The 15,094-nt window shown below is 34.1% G+C and overlaps 1 protein-coding gene across 4 annotated transcripts in view; it reads right to left on the bottom strand.

The window, feature by feature from the left end:
- The window catches only part of TBC1D31 (TBC1 domain family member 31), a 70,454-nt gene that overhangs the window by 42,015 nt on the left and 13,345 nt on the right, over nt 1-15,094 (bottom strand). For 3 of the 4 annotated variants that reach the window (XM_012541802.3, XM_031947155.1, XM_012541799.3), the window contains exons 3-7: nt 14,851-14,966; nt 8,377-8,555; nt 3,245-3,396; nt 2,724-2,883; nt 1,983-2,183 (exon numbers count right to left, since the gene is read on the bottom strand). In XM_012541802.3, coding sequence (XP_012397256.1) covers nt 1,983-2,183; nt 2,724-2,883; nt 3,245-3,396; nt 8,377-8,555; nt 14,851-14,966 — 808 coding nt within the window. Of the gene's footprint in view, nt 1-1,982; nt 2,184-2,723; nt 2,884-3,244; nt 3,397-8,376; nt 8,556-10,040; nt 10,191-14,850; nt 14,967-15,094 lie in introns of those variants that run through there. The other variant, XM_012541801.3, reaches the window with a different exon arrangement.

The following is a 15,094-nucleotide window of genomic DNA, read 5'->3' as shown; positions in this document are numbered from 1 at the left end:
CTTACAGTATTACTATAGGCAAAGCAATTAACCTCTGACTGCCTGTTTCCAGCATCTACTTCTCAGGGCTGTTGTGAGATCAAATGAGGTCATCTTTGTAAAGTGCTTAGTCCAGTGCCTGGCACAAAGTAAGGCTTAATATATACCTGTTTTTTTTCTTATGCAGGGAAGAAGTAGCACTGGGGAAAAGAGTGAATAAGAGTGAAGGCAGGAGATTCATAAGAACAGATCATCAGGGAGCTAACAGAAAGGAAAGAAGGATCCAAGCCCACACCCATGGTTTGGTCTAGAAATCTATTGGGATTATGTGATAATCAATTCTGATGTTCATGGTTCTTTTCAACAATGAGGTGATTCAAGCCAATTCTAAGACTTGTGATGGACAGAACTATCTGCATCCAGAAACAGGACTATGGGAACTGAATATGGATTAAAATGTAGTATTTTCACCTTTTTTGTTATTTTTTGTTTTCTCACTTTTCCCCCTCCTTTTTGACCTAATTTTTCTTGTGCAGTATGATAAATGTGGAAATATATATAGAAAAACTACATGTTTAACATACATTGAATTATTTCCTATCTAGAGGAGGGGGTGGAAGGGAGGGAAAAAAATTTGGAGCACAAGGTTTTGCAAGGGTGAATGTTGAAAACTATCTTTGCATGTATTTTGAAAATGAAAAGCTATTTTTTTTAAAAGTTTATTGGTTTCAGACGAAGAAATTGAAACTATTTCTATACATATGAAAAGATGCTCCAAGTCATTATTAATCAGAGAAATGCAAATTAAGACAACTCTGAGATACCACTACACACCAGTCAGATTGGCTAGAATGACAGGGAAAGATAATGCGGAATGTTGGAGGGGATGTGGGAAAACAGGGACACTGATACATTGTTGGTGGAACTGTGAATACATCCAGCCATTCTGGAGAGCAATTTGAAACTATTCTCAAAAAGTTATCAAACTGTGCATAGCCTTTGATCCAGCAGTATTACTACTGGGATTATATCCTAAAGGGATCTTAAAGAAAGGAAAGGGACCTATATGTGCAAGAATGTTTGTGGCAGCCCTCTTTGTAGTGGCCAGAAACTGGAAACTGAGTGGATGCCCCTCAACTGGAGAATGGCTGAATAAACTGTGGTATATGAATATTATGGAATATTATTGTTCGGTAAGAAATGACCACCAGGATGATTTCAGAAAGGCCTGGAGAGACTTACATGAACTGATGCTGAGTGAAATGAGAAGGACTAGGAGATCATTATATACTTCAACAACAATACTATATGATGATCAATTCTGATGGATGTGGCTATCTTCAACAATGAGATGAACCAAATCAGTTCCAATAGAACAGTAAGAATTGAACCAACTACACCCAGCAAAAGAACTCTGGGAGATGACTATGAACCACTATATAGAATTCCCAATCCCTCTATTTTTGTCCACCTGCATTTTTGATTTCCTTCACAGGCTAATGGTACAATATTTCAAAGTCCGATTCTTTTTGTACAGCAAAATAACTGTCTGTACATGTATACATATATTGTATTTAATTTATACATTAACATATTTAACATGTATTGGTCAACCTGCCATCTAAGGGAAGGAGTGGGGGGAAGGAGGGGAAAAGTTAGAACAAAAGGTTTTACAATTGTCAATGCTGAAAAATTACCCATGCATGTATCTTGTAAATAAAAATCTATTAAAAAAAAAAGTCTATTGGGACAAAACACAGAAACGGAATAGTGGGAAACAGTTTCAGAAATGTAGACACCATTTAAAATCACACAATTATAGTAAGTGTTAGAGACAGATGTGGAAGTCAACAACCCAAAAAAGAGAGGGGAAATTAGTCAAGTAGGTGAAAGAGGGAGTATAGAAAAGAGGGAAGAAGTACACAGAGAAATACACAAAGTTTACTTCAAATGATACAGTACTTAATAAGTCTTTGATGATTTAGTGAGCCTTCATGTCTCACCTTATTTATTTCTTGGGTTAAAACCTGAACAGAATATACATTTAGGCTCCCATTTTCCATTATTGATGTAATATATCGCCCATTTGGACTAATTAGTGATGTGCTGATTCCTTCATCAAGGGTCCCAATATCAAAAAGAAGTTTACAGTTTTGTATATTGATAAATCTCATAATTCCATCTTGACCCAACACTCCAAGAATCTAAAACAAAGAGACAATGTCCAATTATAGAAATATTATTTTAAACGCTTCTCAGTAAAATCTGTTAGGGCTCAAAACATTTTACTGGGAATATCCTAAGTATGAGAACTAACATAGGTTCTTAAAACAAACAATAAATAATCAAGACCAAGCTAGTGATAGGGATAGGATTTGTGATTTCATTAATCACACCTGTAAAATTCTCTCTTATCAATGCAGGTTGGCAGCTTCTAGTCGTAAGAGTTACTTAGAAGCCTGAGAAATTAAATGACTTGACCAACGTCACATAGTCAGTATAAGTGAGATTCAAAACTCAGACTCAAGTATTCCTAGATGTAAGGTGATTCCCAATTCTTACCTCCATGCTGACATACAAATAAGAATAACTATAAATTGGACATTAACAGATAGTATAAAATTTGAACTGAAAATTAGATCAATCAGTCTCTTTAGAAAATATTTTACAGCTCAGAAAACATATATATTTAAAAAACAACAACAGCAACAACATATTTTTGACTGTAAAGGGACAAAACTAACCTGATTAGAACCAGCATCAAAACTGTCAGGAATAAATTCTATATAGCGAATGGATCGGATTTTTGTAGGCAACTGGATTATTCTAAATAATTGCTGAGTTTCCAAACACCACAAGTGAATATGGTTCGATTTACCTCCAGCAGCCAAGATTCGACCATCTCTACATAAGACAGAAGTGAGAAATTTTAATGATGTCATAAGTTACTATTGCATTATTCTTTAAAAAATTTTTTTCTAGTCAGAAAAAATAATCATGTTTATAAATATAAAACTTTATGTTCATATGTAATACTTTATATGTATACAAATATGATATATCTTTCTAAACATACACACATATATAAACCTATATGATTAGAAAGTAGAAAATAGCTATCATGATACATAGAAGAAAATAGGAACAGGCTTTCTGCTCCAAGAACTCCCTCTCCACCCATTTTTGTCTTAAGGAATGGTCCCGTCTCCCCACTACAGAACACCTACACCCACACCCACACCCTTCCCGCCTCCCCACTATATACCTGGTAACAGCAAAAACTTTGTACTTCAAATCTGACCCAGCTGGTGGTGGTGGAAACTGATATTTACAAACAAGTGTATCGCATTCCCAGGCAAAGATGGAATTGTCTTTAAAACAGCTAAGGATGATATTGCTGAATGGAAGAAAGAACACCTGAATGGAAAGAACATATGCATTTTTTTCCAATAATAAACAAAATTCTTTATCCACATTTTGCAACAATAAACATTTTCACTGAATGAGAATATAAGATTAACTTAATAATATTATTCCAATACACTTAACATCAGTCTTACTGGAAGGGTCTCAAACTATTTCCACCATTCTAATGATGGGCAAACGAGGGCACTAAAGGCTAAATGAACTGATGGCAATATTAAAAATAAGATATTAGTCACATAATTTATTTTTTCTACTATATAAATACTAATCAATATTTTCACTGAAAAACACTACTAATGGTTTGAGATTATTTTTCACTAAAATATATTAAGTACCTACTATATATCAGGCACTGTGCCAGGCACTATCAAGACTTGAGCACTGGATTTGAAGTCTGAGGATGATGAGCATTTGATCCTAGCTCTTCCCCTTCCTACCTATATAGGATCATGGATAGTGATATGATCCTCCTGGGGTTAAGGTTCCTTATTTGTAAAACGAAGGCATTGAACCAGGTAATTAAATAGGTTATTTTTGACTCTAAATTTATGATCTTATGATCACAATGTCATTAACAAACTCAACATATAATAAACATACACTAAAAATACAACATGATATGTTGTACTAAGGCATGTTCTACATGTGTAAGGATACTAACTCAGTTGTAGACTGATGTAACTGAATTAGGATAGGATAGGGATGGAACAGGGATCTCTCCCTATCTTTTGTCTTTTCTCTTAGATCCCTTCTTCCCAAAGATGGGCTCTGGTAAGACTCTATATGAACTGCTCTGTTGTGAAAGAAATACTTTTAATATGAAGATCTATAACAAGATCCATCTGATGTTTTAAAAAAAATCATCCTGGGGCTCATGTCATAAGAAAGAAATCTGAGAAAATCCTTGTTAAAAAGGAATTTATTTTTCCAGAAAAGTAATACATGTTATTTCTTCTGATGAAAGCAAAAGTTTATAAATAAATGAGGAGAAACTATTCTATAGGATTAGCTTTGGTATATTAGGGATTAGGTGACTGTTCATTAGTAGGGGTAAGATTTTAATAGAGATCATTGTCAATGGAAACACCATTATCTCTTGTTTTCAAAGCTTAAGGAATCTTCAACCATGTTATCTTCCAAGTGATAACTTCTTTATAAATAGCAATGGAAAATGCTCTGTGGGAAGAGCATACTGGTCTTTTGGGGAAACTGGCCTTGCCTTAGTTACTTCAGGACTCTGGGGTTCCAGTTACTAAAAGTTAAGGGAAAATGTTCAACAATAGTTTACTGAACACCTGCTAAGGGCAGAGTCCTGCTCAATGGCACTTCTTTCAGAATCCCTGTGGTGAAATATATTCTTTTGCATGCATCACAGTGACTTTTCAGAATACAAGAGTGATTTCTCAGGGATTCCAGTCATTAAAGGAGTAGAGATAGCAACACCCAAGATTGCTCCCTGAAGAGACTAGTAGGAGTTAACAATAACAATTCTACCAACATTTATCTGGTACTTGATGGATCCCTAAGTGCTTAACGTATATTATCTCATTCAATCTTTACCAAATGTCTGAAAGGCAAGTACCAGAGGTAGTGTTCTCATTTTTAAGGAGGAAGAAAGCAAGATTGAGAGAGGTTAAGTGACTTCCCCATGTTTATACTAATAGGTGAACAGGCAGGATTTGATCTCAGGCCTCCTCTAACTCTTGTTCTATATATTGATCTCTGTCCAATAGCTCACTGTTTCTTCTCAATATCTCATGGAAATTGCCAGAACTTTACTTCAGCAAAAGATACCGAGTTAAAATGAGATCTTATCCTTTTCAGATATTAAGTTGCTAGCCCTGCTGTTGTTGGGCACAATGACCCTTGACGACTCAGGAAAAGGATTTGTGCTAGTGAGGCTATTTTGGAAATCATATTGTAATTCAAAGGAAATATGATTTAACTCAATTTTTCAGAAAAGCATTAAGTTGCACAAAGTAAACCTATTCAGTACATATGAGAATTAATGATAAAAGATCAGACCTCAAAATAATCCCTTTTATTCTCTAGGGGAGGACTCATTCTAACTCCTATCTCTCTCCATACACAAGCTATAGACAACCACCTTTATTCTCCCTTTCAATATCTTTCTTCCCTCCTCTGATACCATCCCAACTCTGGTCAGGAACTCATCTCCTACCAAGACTATGGCAATAACTGCTAGTGATCTTGTCTGTCTAGTTTTCCCTTACCCCAATCCATCCTCCATACTCTTCAATCCAGTGGTATGTGGCCTCCTGGCTATTCAACAAATAAGACACTCCTTCTTTTGGCTCCAGGTATTATATCCCACTCTGCCCCATTCATGGAATGTTCTCCCTTCACTGACTACTGATCTTCCCTTAAATACTAACAAAAATTTTATCATTTACTGAAAGTTTTTCCCACTTCTTAATTCCAATACCTGCCTCTCTTTGTTACTTCCTACTTATCCTGTACATAGCTTGTTTGTATATATTTGTTTACATGTTGTCTCTCCATCAGATTTAAGCTCCTGGTGAACAGAGAATGTCCTTGGTCAGTGCTTGGCATATAATAGGAATTTAATAAAATTATTAATTGATTGATTGTAAAGATTTAAAATGAAATGGGATTCCGTTTTGTAACCCATGCAAAGAAACTTAGAAAAGGAGAAAACTGAATGAACTGATGCTAAGTAAAGTCAACAGAATTAGAAAAACAATATATAAAGACTACAACAATGCAAAAATGAGTAACTGTAATAACCCTAAAAGAACAAAAAGCACCCCCTATCCTTCTCTGAAGAGTTGGCAAACCATGGATGTAGAAAACACTGATACTGTCAGATTCAGATGACATGTTGGTTAGTTTTGCTGAATTGCTAGTTTTCCCTACTCTTTCTTTAAAGGATCATAAAGCCACAAGGGATGGTTCTGGAGAGAAGATGAAGGAAAAAATACATTTGGAAATAAAGGTGACATTATAATTAATAAAATTTAATTTTTAAACTAATTTAATTAATTAAAAATAATACCAAAATTAATAAAAATGTTTTCAATAAAAAATATCAGAGCTAGTAAGGCTGTAAATGTTTTCAATAAAAAATATCAGAGCTAGTAAGGCTGTAAAATTTATCTAATATGACCCATAAATTTTCTAGATAACAAACTGAATCCTGGAGAGATTAATTCATTAAAAGATCATCTTATATAAGGGATCCAGGACAAAAGTCCCCAAAAATAATGTCATCATGAGGGGCTCTAGTAGAATAAATTCCCTACCAACCGAAATTACAAATGTAATGTTCAAAATCATCAATTAGGAGCCAAAATATTCACTGGGATAGTATCCTAAAATTCTAAAAGAACTAAACTTTTATTTTAAGATACGGTTACTGTAATTTCCTCTTCTGAATACTAGATTTATTCATTCATTTATTATAAAACTCTGCTCCTTCACAACTCTAAAACATTATATCTTGATTCCAATTTACTTAAGTTACTTGGAATATCTCTAATTCTCATTCATATGCCACCGGGCTTTAGTGTATGGAATTCTCTAAGTCAGATAATCTTTTTATCATTTAAATGTCCACAAAGGTTAGAACTGGTAGCTCTCCAGCACTGGTAACACATTTTAAAATCTGGTACCGTCCCATGGAATCTAGGTACAATCCCGTGGTAGAGAGAACAGCTGGTTTCTGTGACTTTGTTTTGTAATGTGGGATCTGTGGCAGAACTGAGTCCCAGTGGAGACAGAAACTGGTCTCTTCTCCAGGAATTAAAATTCAATTTTAAAGCTAAGGCAATTAGAGATGGAAAAGACTAGTAGGTATTTGGTTCAAATCTCTAATGAATTAGCTTGGTATAATTGTTATCTCTCTTTAATTATTTAAACTAAAGGACCCTCGGATGTCTGTTGAAATGAATTTTTATTAACATGAAATAGTCACAATATAAAAATTGAAAATATCACGTATACAACTTAACATATGTAGACATGAAGTGATAATATGAATTTTGACTTTGCTAGGTAGATATAAAAATAATACACAAGCTACTCTCTGAAGAATACTATTCATGGGGGGAACCCTGAAACTGTCCTTTCTGACTCTGATGGGGCGAAGCCATGGGGTGAACTCTTGAGAAAGCCTGAGAAACTCTCTTCTGGGAGATGCCTGCCTCAGGGAATCAAGATAAAGTAGCTTCATTTTGTTATCTCAGTGAGACTAGCTACATCCTCTTTTGAGTAGCTGTACCCTCTATTGAATTGAAAATTAGTCCAGGACCACTCCTACTTAGCTTGAACTTGAAGTGGTCTCATTCAACTGGAAATCTAGGCCTGGGGGCAGTGACAACTCTCCTCTCATTCAATCTCATTCAAATGAATTCTTATAAAAAAGGCAATTTTAAACTCATAATATGCAGAGGCATATGCAGGCATAGCTGCCTGCCAGGATTCCTGCCCTCTGTGAAAACACTCTCTTCTCAGCAATAAGCCCTTTTTATTTCTCTGCCAGGATTTCCCTGCTAAGACCTTTATTTCTCTGTTAAGACCTTGTCACTCACAAGTCTGTCTTTCTACCAAAGCTGACTTCTGCAAGGCCAACATTAAAACTTCCTTTAACCGGTGTTGACAGGAAGGGGATTCTCACACCTCAATTCTATGCACTGCCACTAACCGCATCACCATAGTCTCAAGGTTAGAATAAGAAAATGCACACTAAATGTAAATCTGTGGCCAGGGATGGCACCTGCAACTCCACTGGTTATTTTACTTGGTTAAAGTTGGAACATCACAGATGATTCAATTCAATGGGATGATACATGCTAAGAGTCATTTTTATAAACAATGGCAGACTAACATTGATCAGAAAATCCTTGAAAAATACAATGACACAAATGCCTTCATCAGAATTTAGGATTGAAGTGAATTATTTCTTACAATGAATTCTCTTTCTTTACTGACCTTTTGTATGCCCACAGACTGGCTAATATTCAGCTTTCTTTTTCTCTGAAAAGTATCCAGGTCCCAGAGCTGGGCCGTATCAGAAGATGTGGTGATGGCATACCTCCCCGATGCATGGACAGAGATCGAAAAAATTGAAGATTCATGTCCACTCATCCAGCTAACCAGTTCTTTAGTGACTGTAATACAAACTTTAAATCTTACAAGGCGAATACAGAAAGAGCTCTATTTGAAATCTACTGAATATTCAACGTATCAAGCTAGACTTTATAACAAAGAAATACCTTTACAGCAGGCGCAGAATTATATAAACATTCTTAAACGACTCCTTCCCAGAGGAGAAATAGGAAAACTGCTTTTGTTACTTACAAAGGCAATCTGAGATTATCTAAAGCAGAATTATGTTTTTAAAATGGTAAAAACTACAACTATGGGAAGAAGTTTTTGAGTCTGAGAAAATATTTCATGTCATTTCTAAGTTCTGCATAAATAGGTATGTTGTATAACTTGCTTCTTTTCTTCTTTCATAACTGAAGTACAAAGTTTAAGTAAATGTCTCCAGGTCAGTCTCTCAAATCTATTGTTATGAACACTGTTACAAGGTATATTCAAATCACCAACATTCCTCAAATATCTGGCTTTGTTTATAACTAAAAGGCTTAATACCAGCAGTAGCTATGCATATGGAAATTTTTTTTAAAAAGTTAAAAGAAAAACAGAAAAACTTGCTCTTTGCATCTGAAGAGAAAAAGATTATTTTTATCTCAAATGTTTGACTCAAACATGTTACTGCCAATAACTGTTTGAATTGGCAGTGACCCGTGTTTATTTTTCCAACAACTTTTGAAAGGGTTGAGTTTTATCAGATAGGATCCATCAATTTAGAAATCAGATTCATGTGAGTTAGTGACATCTTGAAAGCAAATTGTGTCTAATAAGTCTTTAAATAATGACCCATAAAGTCTTAAAAGCGGCTAAGTAGCTCAGTGGATAGAGCATGGAGCCTGTAGTCAGGAAGACCTCAGTTCAAAGCCAAACTCAGATACACCCTAGCTATATGATGATACTCACTTAACCCTGTTTGCCTCAGTTTCCTCAAATTTAAATTGAGGCTATTAACCTCAAGACCAATTTCCTAGGATTATAGAAAGGATCAAATGAAATAAAGTACTCTGCAAAGCTTAGAGTATTTCATAAATATTATTATTATTCATGTGGGTAGATCTTTATTAAATAAATTTAAATAAAATGTCAAAACCTATGTATCTCAGTTAAAGGATCATAAGATTCATAACTAGAAGAGGCCATAAAGATCCTTATATTCCAAACTTTGATTTTGTAATTGAGAAAACCAAGGCCACAAGTAAAGTGAACTGTCCTATCACATAGGGAGTGAATGACAGAGTGACAAGAGAATTTGAACTCAAGTCCTCTGTGTTTAAATTCATTGCTTTTTCATGGTACCATGCTGTTTCCTCCTTCCTGAAAAATAAATTATTTTCAAGGAAAAATAACCTATCCACACTCTCAAAAGTAAAATAATAAACGTTATACTGTATATTGGATAAAAATAATTTATTTGTTTACACTGATCACTTTGCAATATGTATCAATGTGTGACTGTACTAAATGAAGTCTTTATTTCCCAAGACCATTTAACTCACCAAAGTCTGACAGGCGACCTTTCATCTTCTCTTTCCCAGAATCAGGTCACCACCTCACTTCTGAGCCAACTCCAATCCATGCCAACATGCACATAAGTCTTTTTCACATGTATATGACCACCAGTAAAAAGTAAGCTTGGGTGTATGTTCCTAATGACCAAAACAACATTCTGGGGTCACTAAATCAATGTCTAATTCACAGACATTTAGCTTAGAGAGGTAAAATTCTTTTTCTAGATGAAATTTTGTTATTTTTTTTAGGTCACTAAAATAGTTTTCCAGGAGTCTGATTGGCATAGCACTACTTAATAGATTAGTTTAGGTACTACTGTCATCTTTATTATATTTGCACAACCTATCCAAGAGCACTTAATATTTTTTAGATCTGACTTTAATATACTTTAATCTGAGTTTAATATAGTTTGGTTTTATATAGTTTAGATATGATTTTATTTGTGTGGAAAGTGTTTTGCCAAAGCTAGTATTTCTAATACAATACTGAATAGTAATGGTGATAGTGGGCAACCTTGTTTCATTCCTGATCTTATTGGGAATGTTTTAAGTTTATCCCCATTACATATGATGCTTACTGATGGTTTTAAATAGATGCAACTGACTACTTTAAGGAAAAGTTCATTTATTCCTATATTCTCAAGCATTTTTAATAGGAATGGATGTTGGATTTTATCAAATGCTTTTTCTGCATCTATTGAGATGATCATGTTTTTTGTTAATTTGGTTATTGATACAATTATGCTAATAGTATGCATAATATTGAACCAACCCTGCATTCCTAGTATAAATCCTACTTGGTTGTGGTGTATTATCCTGGGGATGATTTTCTGTAGTCTTTTTGTTAATATTTTATTTAAGATTTTTGCATCAATATTCATTAGGGAGATTGATCTATAATTTTTTTTCTCTGTTTTCAATCTACCTGGTTTAGGTATCAGTATCATGTCTGCATCATAAAAGGAATTTAGTAGGAGTCCTTCATTCACTATTTTTTCAAATATTTATATAACATTGGAGTTAATTGTTCTTTAAATGTTTAGTAGAAGCAAAATTACTGTTTGGACATGTATACATATATTGTATTTAACTTATGCTTAACTTATGCATATTTAACATGTATTGATCAACCTGCCATCTGGGGGAAGGCGTAGGGGGAAGGAGGGGAAAAGTTGGAACAAAAGGTTTTGCAATTGTCAATGCTGAAAAATTACTCATGCATATATCTTATAAATAAAAAGCTATAATAAATAAAATAAATAAATAAAAATGTTTGGTAGAATTCACCTGTAAATCTATCTGATCCTGGGGATTTTTTCTTAGGGAGTTGATTAATAGTTTGTTCCATTTCTTTTTCTAAAATAGGACTATTTAAGCAATTTAATTCCTCTTCTGTTAATATGGGAAGCCTATATTTTTGAAGGTATTCATCCATTTCACTTAAGCTATCAAATTTATTGGCATAAAGTTGGGCAAAGTTACTCCTAATTATTGCTCTAATTTCCTCTTCATTGGTGGAAAGTTCTCCCTTTTCATTTTTAAGACTAACAATTTGATTTTCCTCTTTCCTTTATCTAATCAAATTTACTAAACGTTTATTTATTTTGTTGGTTTTTTCATAAAACTAACTCTTAGTTTTATTAATTCAATAGTTTTTTACTTTCAATTTTATTAATTTCTCTTTTTAATTTTAGAATTTCAAATTTAGTATTTGATTGGGGGTTTTTAATTTAGTCTTTTTCTAGCTTTTTAAGTTGCAAGCCCAATTCATTTATCTTCTCTTTCTCTATTTTATTCAAGTAAGCCCCTAGAGATATAAAATTTCCGCTTATTACCGCTTTGGCTGCATCCCACAAATTTTGGTATGATGTCTCATCGTTGTCATTATCTTAAGTGAAATTATTGTGTCAATGATTTGCTGTTTCACCCATTCATCCTTTAGAATGAGATTATTTAGTTTTCAATTACTTTTTGATCTATTTACCCCTAGCTTTTTGTTGAATGTAGTTTTTATTGCATCGTGATCTGAAAAGAATGTATTTCCTATTTCTGCCTTTAATTTTGAGGTCTTTATGTCTTAATATATGGTCAATTTTTATATAGTTTCCATGAACTGCTCAGAAGAAAGTGTACTCCTTTCTGTCTCCATTCAGTTTTCTCCAAAGATCTACCATAAGAAGTAAAATTCTTTAACAAATAAATATCCATGCAGTCACCAACATAAGATTTTTATATTTGAAAATCAGCATATATCATGGGGCAGCTAGGTGACACAGTTGACAAAGAATAAGGAAGACAGAAAGATTCACCTTCTTCAGCCTTGGAAATATACTAGCTGTGTGACCCTGGACCAGTCACTTAACTGTTGCCTCAGTTTTTTTTTTTTTTTGTTTGTTTTTTTGTTTTGGTAAAAATAAGCTAAAGAAGGAAATGGCAAATCACACCAGTATCTTTGTCAAGAAAACCCCCAAATGGGGTCATGAAGAGTCAGATGTGACTCCAAAATAACAACAATGTATGTCATAGCAATGATGAAGAGGGGAAATGACAAATTGCTGCATATAGGTTGCAAACAAAACTTTTTTTTAAAGGTCAGCATCTAACTTAACAGTTCTGAGACTATCTCTTTGTCATTATAAAAATCATGAAACATACAGTGATCTCACAACTCTGATCTCATAAAGGAATGTATAATTACTCTTACAGGATTGCATAATTAATCTATTTAGTTATAGTCTTATACTTATTGATTGTGGAGTGTGCTAAAGAAACATCATTGGATCTGTCATGATGTTAAATGGCAGAGTTGAATGATATTGGAACAACAGTAAATACAAAGTTTGGTATGACTTGCTCAATTTCTGCAGCAAGATAGATATCACAAGTGGAGAAGGACCTTATTATATAAACCTGGAATGAACAGTAATAACATATCATTTTATATATTATGAATTACTAAATGTTAATAGCATTTACTGAGTGCCTACCATGTGTCAGGTACTGTCTTCAGTGCTTGGAACACAAAGACAATCCCTACTCCACCTAAGGCTGGAGTGAAATAAGAACCAAAGAAAAGATGTGCATAATGGCTGCCATCACAGAAACGGAACAACAAAATGACACTAAGTGCTTAAGAGTTATGATGAGCAAACTCAGCATCAGAGAAGAGTGGAAAAAATGTGTCTGCCTCTCTTCTCTGAAGGAGGCGGCAGATATGGGTGCAGAGTACTATATTGGCCATCATTCACGGGTGATATACTTGGTTGGTTTTGTCGAACTGCTACTTCCCCTCCCCCCCTTTTTTCTTGCTTTATTATTTTCGAGTAATTGGGGGAGAAGCAGTGAAGTAAAGGAATAAGTATTTATATATCAACTATTACATAACAGTCACTCTACAAGATGCTTTCAAATAATTATTTCATTTGATCCTCACAATCACCCTGGGAGGGAGATGTATTATCCCCATTTTACAGTTGAAGAAACTGAGGCAAACAGATTTGTCTAAATCATATAGCTAAGAAGTGTTAGGGGCTGGATTTAAAATCAGACCTTTCTGACTTCAGGTCTAGCACCCTGTCCACCTCAATGTTACCTACCAGCTCTATCCACTGTGCCAGTAAGTGCTGAGATATGTTTGCCAGATGTAACAAGAAAAAAATATCAACAAAAATCAAAAGGGAAAAACCTCTCATGTTGTTGATCATATAATCTGAAGCTTCCCAGTGAGAAGCTTCCAATTCACCTTTATGACCACTGATTACCCATGGACCTGCAGCAGCCACTATGCCTCTTTTCCATATGTGATCTTTTGGTGGGGATAATGAAGTAGAGACCATTCCAAAGGCAGCTGACCCAGCTCTTTCCTCTTGGTCCCTTAGGTTAATAGGCCAAGTGATATTTGGTGGACATTTGTTTCTGTTGGCACTATTCCTGGAATTCTCTCAGGAATCTTGTCAGTTAAAGAAAATAAAAATTAGATGTCTCATAGAAAACACAGGGAAGCCTTTGTCTATGGCATACTATTCCTTTTGTTAGTATCCCTCATTTTTACAAAAGATCAATTGCTGAAATGATTTAGGGTTTTAAGAAATTTTAGTAAAGTCCATTTAAATTTATTAGGAGAGTTTAATCAATAAAATATATATATATACATATATATGTATATATATATACACACACACACACACACACACATTAAAGATATAAAGTTGAATCTTCTGCAAATAGAATTATTATGACTTAGTTTATCTTTTGTATAAATCTGGACTTATAGACTTTATCACCTTAAAACATGCAATTTCTACTACTGATAAAAGGCTAAAAGGGGTGCAGGCCCCTGGAGAAACTCTAGAAACTCCTAGAAGTAATAGAATCTATAGTATGGAATTTATAGAGTAGAACAAAGGAGAATATTTGCACTTTTTTTTTTTAATAGATAGGCTTTATTATGCTCAAATGCTCAAATATATATGGTCAAGCATCAGGGAAAATCTGAATAACGATGAGGATTCTGATAAGGTTTCTAATAAGAAAAATAACATCAGAGTGATATAAAAATAATTCTAAATCATTAGTTTTTTTGGGGTTTTTTTGGAGAAGCAATCAGAGTTAAGTGACCTGGCCAGGGTCACACAGCTAGGGAGTATTAAGTGTCTGAGGCCAGATTTGAATTTGGGTCCTCCTGACTCCAGGGCCTGTACTCTATCCATCTAGTTGTCCGAGTATTTGCATGTGTTGCTTTTGAATTATTAATTAACTCTTTCTACATTACAAAAAAATGAGCAGGAAAGATTTTTACCTGTATCAAAACACTTAATGGAATAATCTGCCAAAGCCACAAGAAATTCAGACTTCCTGTGAAGATTAAAGGCTAGAGCTGTAGAAGCTTGATTTGTTCGTTGTACAAGGGTAAACCTATTTTTAAAAGAATTAATCAATTAGTATAAGAGACTCGGTTTGTATTAAGATAATCAACTTCACAACCTACATTTATCTTAACTTCCTAGTTAGAATGCAACAAAATCTACTTAATGTACATAAAC

The sequence above is a fragment of the Sarcophilus harrisii genome, chromosome 1 (genome assembly GCF_902635505.1).
Source record: "Sarcophilus harrisii chromosome 1, mSarHar1.11, whole genome shotgun sequence".
Lineage (NCBI taxonomy): Eukaryota > Metazoa > Chordata > Mammalia > Dasyuromorphia > Dasyuridae > Sarcophilus > Sarcophilus harrisii.
The sequence above is the reverse complement of the archived record's forward strand: the minus strand, read 5'-3'. Positions and strand labels throughout refer to the sequence as shown.